Raw genomic sequence first — 7,674 nt, forward strand, 5'->3', positions numbered from 1 at the left:
CCGCACCATGCGCCAATGGCATGCCAAACCCTTGGCCCCACCATGCCAAGCCAACCGCACCTTGCCTTGGCCCCACCATGCCAAGCCGTCCGTGCCAAACCCTTGGCCCCACTATGCCAAGCCATCCACGCCATTTGCCTTGGCCCCACCATGCTGGCCTTCCCTATGCGGCTACCAAAACGAAGGCGTGCGATGATCAACGGCCACCCTTCCATCCTAGATGCAAATCCTAGACGTCCAAGGTCGCCAAACAACGCATGGTAACCTTTGGCCCAAAACCCTAGTTTTGGCCACGCCAAACCGCACCAAGGCATGCCATGCCATATTTGCCAATGGCATGCTAACCACCTTATCGCGCCATACCATGCCGTCCTTCCCTACGCGGCTACCAAAACGAAGGCCTGCGACGATCAACGACCACCCTTCCATCCTAGATACAAATCCTAGCCGTCCAAGGTCGCCAAATAACGCATGGTAACCTTTGGCCCAAAAATCTAGTTTTGGCCACGTCAAACCGCGCCAAGGCATGCCATTCTACATGTGTCAATGGCATGCCAACCACCTTGTCGCGCCATATCATGCCGTCCTTCCCTATGCGGCTACCAAAACGAAGGCGTGCGATGATCAACGACCACCCTTCCATCCTAGATGCGAATCCTAGCCGTCCAAGGTTGCCAAGCAACGCATGGTAACCTTTATCCCAAAACCCTAGTTTTGGCCATGCCATACCGGCCTTCCTTATGCGTCTACCAAAACGAAGGAGTGCAACAATCAACGACCACTTTTTCATCTAAGGTGCAGATCTTAGCCATCCAAGGTTACCAGCTAACGCATGGCAACCTTTGGCCCTAGTTTGGTCGCGGCTAAACAAAGCCAAAACCCTAACTTTTGGCCACTCCTAAACTAGGCCATATTAAAGCCTAGTTTAGGAGCTAGGCTTTCATACCACTGGCTACCAAATGAAGGGTTGCAATGATCAACGAATACCTTTCCTCTTAAGATGCAAAATCTCGACCGTCGAAGGTCACCACCGAGCCGGAAAGTCTTCCAAGATCAACTTTCCAGACAACAGCAACGTGCTACATGTTTTCCACGAAAACACTCGAGACATCAACGCATGTCACAAACTAGGGGATGCTCATTGGGTAATGGTTTGGCGGTTTACAGCGTGCAACGTACACTATGCCCGTTATAAGAAAGTGTCATAAGGATGAGGCGGTTAGTAAATACAGAGAGTAATAGTGAAAAACGTTCTTTTATGGAACATCAATTCCAGGCGTTACCGGTTACCACCTGCTCCCATTTACTCACCCGTTTTTCATTTCTTGATGAGACCAGAGTACGTTTCACGTCGACTTGTATAAATAGGCATTACCTATTTCCACCGAAAACAAGTTTTTGGTCAGTAGCATACAACACTCAGAAATCACCTGTTAGATTTCCCATCTGTTAGCTTACGCTTTCTGATACAAGTCAAAATAACTACTCTTCCAGAATCAAATATTCTGGTCTCAACATTCTCTTCGCTTTCCTCCCCAAAACCAACCCTTCTCCTCCACTTTGTGACCGAAGCAAGTCTAGAACGACCATTTCTTGGTTTAGGATGGACTTGTACAGATTTATCTCTCGAACCTAAAGTACTCCCTTGTAGTACATTGTTTAGGGTTTAGACTTGTTTCTCACCCACATCACACGAAATTACCGAAACCAGCAGAAACTGTTTTCACCCTCAAACACCACCCTGATTCAATCGAATTGTTTGATGCGTCATTGACTTGCTATGGGCAATTCGATCGACTGGGAAGAAGGTTGGGCCGCCAATGAACACATTGGCGCTTCTTTGATCGTTCGAGATGAGATCTAGGCCGTCCGACTAGGCTGGCGAAGTTGGTTGGTCACGATTGATTTAAGACCGACCTAGGCATCCTTATTCGATTAAGACTCCTTTCATTCACGCGGCTGGCCTATCTTCGTGCTAACGTTTTTGGTGGTTGTTAGCATATCGTAAGTAGTTAGACCGGACAGGGATGAAGGTGAGTTGCTGGTGATCATATCTGCACTTCATTGGTCGTTCGAAATAACATCTGAGCCATCCAATTAGGCTAGATAAGTTTGACGGATGTGATGAGTTTGAGACCGATATGGTCGGTCTTAGCTTGTTAAGCTTCTTTTCAACAACGCCATCACCCTAACTTCTGGCTAACGACTAGGGGTGTTGCGGGTGAACTAAAAGTATCCCGATCGGTTGGGATGATAGTGGGCCCGATGGTGAACATTATGAAGCTTGTCCGACCATGTTAGGAGGCGGCTAGGTTTTATAAATTGACTGGCCAAAACGTACGATCGTGATCGTTTTGAGACTGACATGGACGGTCTATATTTTCCTTAAGGAATTTAAACGCGTTCAATCACGCTATCTTTTAATTTAAAAAGTGCGTAAACACGCTGGTCTCTTTGACAGAGAGTGACGCAGCCCCTGTGAGTACTTCCATGCAGATCTCAATACTGACATTTCCAGAGATTCATGTTACTCTGCTGAGAGTGAACATTTAATCGTCATGTCATGTCAATATTGAGAGTTCGGCTGGGAACATAGCGTATGAAAATACTAGGCAAGTCATGCATTAGTGAATAATGCCGTGGAAGATAAAATTCACAGAATATCTTGGGATTGTTGTTGCACGCACCAATCTGAGTAAATTTCATATATATACAAATATATTGAATTGCTCAATACATATGTGAGCGAAGAGGCTTAAGCACTCATTGTTTTAAATGGCTCCTGTTCCTTTGCAGGATGACAGCGCATTAAATATAAGTTTTACGATTTTAGCCCTTTAACTAAAAACAACCATCAACAGTGATATATGGGGCTTTATGGTGACTAACCGAAGGTAAAGTTGGAATTTCAGTTAAGAGGGAGACAAATTATGTATTCGAAAAGATAATTTGGATCCAATTATGCGGTGGAAGGCCGCTCAATTTTTTTTCCATCTTTTTAGCTAGATTTTGGTTTGTAAACTTATTATTTGGCATAAGATAAGCCCCTAAAAACTGGTAATTGATTTGAAAAATTAAAATATTAGGATAACTATAGTTGACACATAAAATTTAGTAACAATTATATCTGTTACAATTATATTGCTGTAACAAAATATTTTCCTAACACTTATAACTGTTACAGTTATCTTTTTAGCTAGATTTTGCTTTTTAAACTTATTATTTGGCATAAGATAAGCCCCTAAAAACTGGTAATTGATTTGAAAAAATAAAATATTAGGATAATTATAGTTGGTACATAAAATTTAGTAACAATTATATCTGTTACAATTATATTTTTGTAACAAAATATTTTCCTAACACTTATAACTGTTACAGTTATCTATTAGTTTTAAAAAAATATTTGGGCCCCAACAATTTGGGGCCCTAAGCGGCCGCCTTGCTCGCCTTGCCCCCAAGACGGCCCTGCATACCGTACCGGTATTTGTGAGCACCGATACCCGACATGGCAAGGCATGGTTTGCATTCACAGTTTCTCTCCCATCCAAAGTTGCACTCAGAGTCTCTCTCTCATCCAAAGGAAAGTCTGGTGTGGAAACACGAAGGAAAGTATCTGTTTACCTAGCAAAAAAAAAAAAAAAAGAAAAAAAAAAAAAAGGAAAGTAGTTTGAGATGTAATTTTGTTCCCATCTCTCTCTCTCTACAGTCTACCCTACCCATAATCTCTCTCATTCCCTCTCTATCTCCTGCTGCATTCTTCCAGAATTCGACTTTAATGTCGCTAACGAAGAGATAGAGAGAGAGAAAGAAAAGAAAACCAATTTCCATAGCTAAAAAAGAATTATTTGGAAAGAAAAAAACAGAAGATGGAGTTGGATAGTATTGAATGTGTATCATCATCAGATGGAATTGATGAAGAAGAGATCCATCAACATCATTTCTCATCTAAACCTCACACAAATATTTTCTCTTCAGTTGTTTCCCCGGCAACCAGCGTACATGAGTTATTAGAATGCCCCGTTTGTACTAACTCAATGTACCCGCCAATTCACCAGGTATTATTTCTTATGGGTTCATTTTTATTGTAATTTGTGATATACTTGTTTGATGAATTGGGGAAATTGAAGAGGATTACAAAGAAATTATAATCCTAAATCGTTTTTTTGGGGTTTAGGTCAAAGTGTTCTGTTTGATATGCTTCTTTAGGTTAAGGTGAGTTTTGGTGGTAATTGATAGGGAAATGTGAGGATTGTTTTTGAAGGTTTTTCTTGGTTTGCTTTTGAATTTGGGGTTATGTGTTCAGGGTGATCGAGTGCGAAAGGATAATGTCCATTTGCGGCTTAAATTGTTGTGATCTGATTGCTAAGGGTTTGCTTGTTTTAGCTGGTGTATCTAGAATGGTGAAGAAGGAGAAGTTCTCGCATAAATCTTGTTTGAATTCCGGTTATTTTTTTGTGTTTGTTGGTGGGTGTTTGAATTTCTACACTCAATATTGCTAAGTTAGAGTTGTTCCTTCTATTGTGTTGGTACCAGTTCTATATTTCAATTCACTATGTGCATTTTCAAATTGAAATCTGAGTTGCATGATGCAGCGTTGAAGATTTACCACTGACTTTTGAAATACCAAATTACTCATTGGTCACTTGGAAAGGTGCAGAAGTTTCTGTTTCCTAGAATTTTTTTTTATGGTGCTTTGGCGTTGATGGTTGAGTTTATACAGGTTAGGAACTTTATAGCTTTACATTGCAATAAGCTGTTTAATCTTTCGGTAAGATTTCATGCTAAAAAATTTGGGCAAAACTTGGTCTCTAGTGCTTTAATTGCTATTAGGCTTGCATTCGGGTGTGACTACCAGAGTTATGGAATTCATGAGAGGGGATGCAGTTTTAGAATCTTAAACTTGCCTGGAATAATTGTAAACCTTTTCTTGACGTCCAACGCTATTGATATCGTAGTTGCTCGTCTACTTTTGGATGGTGGTATTGCGGCATCTGCAGTGGTACTAGGCGTGCTAGCAGGAAGCTCTAGAATGTAGTCAGTGAAGAGTAAGGATGACAAAATGAAAAGGTGTGGGTAATGTAGCGGCCCTACTAGTGTGTTGAATTTTCGCATTCCTGCAATCTGGGTCTTCTCGTCTACTTGTCTCAAATTTTTACTATTCTTTGGCAACCGATAGGATATTCTGACGTTGTTTGGTGGCTTGCTAGTTAAAGATGCCCGTAGGTAACTTTTCACTTGTAAAACTAGTCAAGAATTGGTTCTAGGTGAGACTGCGAAATGCAAATGGTTCATGGTCCTTTTGAGGAGTCTTGTTTCTTCTTTTGGTGATAAGCAGATGTTAACAGGCCTGTTTGTTTCATAAAGCAACTTTGTGGGATATAAATACAGAACTATCAGTGATGTCATGTTTTTGGTACCATACAAGTCACATGAAACCTAATTTAGCTTTTTTTACCTGTTGCTTAATTTCATCTTTACCTTTTAGATTGTGACTTAATGGCTCACCCTGTTGTTTTTTAAGTTGATACTCGATATCGAACCTGAATATAATAATATCACAGGAACTGGAAAAATGTCTTAATTAATCGAGATTATTGATTTGTGGAAGTATTCAGTACGATATTGACTAACCAATCTGTCCAGACACCAGAAGAATTTGATAATTTAGCATGTATTAATAAATATCTAGGTTCAACTGTAAGCACCTTTAAGGTATCAACGTACTCTGAGATTTCATTATCAAAGGATTCTATCGATGCTTATATTGCGAGGAAGTTCATGTTTTATTGTTTTGTTCACATTGCTAAATCAAGTTAACTGTTGTCAGTTGCTTATTTCTGAGTTATTTGTGCTGATGCAGTGCCACAATGGGCATACGCTGTGCTCCACATGTAAAACAAGGGTGCACAACAGGTGCCCGACCTGTAGACAGGAACTGGGGGACATCAGATGTCTAGCATTGGAGAAGGTAGCTGAGTCACTTGAGCTGCCTTGCAAATATTGTTCCTTAGGTTGCCCAGAAATTTTCCCCTACTACAGCAAGCTGAAGCACGAGGCTCAGTGTAACTTCAGACCTTACAATTGCCCATGCGCTGGATCAGAGTGTTCCGTCGTTGGGGATATACCTTTCTTAGTTTCCCATCTGAGGGACTATCACAAGGTAGACATGCACACTGGATGCACATTCAATCACCGTTATGTGAAGTCTAATCCACGTGAGGTTGACAATGCCACCTGGATGCTAACGGTAAGCATGAGTTATTATTTTTTCGATGGTATTAACATTATCTCGAAGGTTTGTAAAATTAAGCTATCACAGGTTGGATGAAAATAATGGTTACATCTTATGGAAGTGGGATGCTTTTCCATGCACAGTAAATTACTCAAGAATATTACTACAAGTCATTATTCCTTGTTCTTGGACACATGCCGACACAACTTTCCAGATAGACCCTAAATTCTTCAAGTATAAGCTAATCATGGCACGCTGTACTCTTTATATTTTACAGGATTATTAAGAATCAACTTTTCAGCATATGACTAAGTTTGGTTGCTGGGCCTGCTGTCAGTCTTTTGTAATCTTCATACCCTACAACATCTGGACCTACTACTGTAGTATTATTTATATTCTTATTCTAACTATTATTATATCTTTATTAGTATATTAACACAGTGATGTTAATTTATCCTTGTGATATGATTAGGGGTTTTATTTCGGATACTTCCATTCATCATTACAACTGCCTGAGTATTTATTATTTTTGTTTTCTCTTTCCAGGTTTTCAATTGCTTTGGCCAGTACTTTTGTCTGCACTTTGAAGCCTTCCAGCTTGGCATGGCCCCTGTGTACATGGCATTCCTCCGTTTCATGGGTGACGAAAATGATTCCCGGAACTACAGCTATAGTCTAGAGGTTGGTGCAAATGGTAGGAAGCTTACATGGGAGGGCACTCCTAGAAGCATACGAGATAGCCACCGGAAGGTCAGGGATAGCCATGATGGCCTTATTATTCAGAGAAACATGGCACTTTTCTTCTCCGGTGGGGATAGGAAGGAACTGAAGTTGCGTGTTACAGGACGCATTTGGAAGGAGCAACAAAACTCAGATGCAGGAGTGTGCATACCAAACCTATGTAGTTAGCTGAGGTGAAAGTATGTTGGCGTTCATGGTTTGACTATCTGTGTCTTTGTTTGCGCCGTCGTGTGTTTGTATTTCATGTGGTTTCTGCTGATGTTATTACTTATTACAGATAAAGATGTTGGGAATTCATGAAATATATAAGATACAAGTCACGGAAGATTTTAGCGGCTTTTGTAAACAGGCTTTCAGTTCAGCGCACATGCTTCATTGTGTGTTCTTTTCCTTCAAGTTCTGCCATTTCTTTCTTTCAGTGGTTAGTATGGAGTAATACTCGGGGTACCAAGTGCATCACCAATTTTTTTCATTCGGAAGCCTGTCTTAGATAAAAACTAATACAATTGCAAGCAGACCAACTAACGATTTTTGACAATATGTATATAGAGTTTATATCTCTACCTCTTCTCAATCAGTATGTATAAGACAATGACTCTGTGAATCTGATTGTTAAGAAGAGTACTTGGAGGTTCTCAAAAATCAATATCCAAATAATCCAATCAGAATTCTGCCAAGTAATTAAGCTTGTTATCTATCAA

At 40.4% G+C, this 7,674-nt stretch overlaps 1 protein-coding gene across 3 annotated transcripts; it reads left to right on the forward strand.

The window, feature by feature from the left end:
• Positions 1-3,644: 3,644 nt before the first annotated feature.
• Positions 3,645-7,391, forward strand: LOC113358438 (E3 ubiquitin-protein ligase SINAT5-like). 3 transcript variants are annotated; one of them, XM_026602005.1, is made up of 4 exons: positions 3,645-4,055; positions 5,861-6,247; positions 6,779-7,152; positions 7,251-7,391. In XM_026602005.1, exons 1-3 carry the CDS (start codon positions 3,867-3,869, stop codon positions 7,139-7,141), a joined length of 939 nt encoding a protein of 312 aa, XP_026457790.1. In that variant the 5' UTR covers positions 3,645-3,866; the 3' UTR covers positions 7,142-7,152; positions 7,251-7,391. The 3 variants fall into 3 exon arrangements, with proteins under 3 accessions (XP_026457790.1, XP_026457792.1, XP_026457789.1); XM_026602007.1 differs by having other exon boundaries at positions 6,779-7,146; XM_026602004.1 differs by having other exon boundaries at positions 6,779-7,391.
• The last annotated feature ends 283 nt before the right edge of the window (positions 7,392-7,674 follow it).

The sequence above is a fragment of the Papaver somniferum genome, chromosome 3 (genome assembly GCF_003573695.1).
Source record: "Papaver somniferum cultivar HN1 chromosome 3, ASM357369v1, whole genome shotgun sequence".
Lineage (NCBI taxonomy): Eukaryota > Viridiplantae > Streptophyta > Magnoliopsida > Ranunculales > Papaveraceae > Papaver > Papaver somniferum.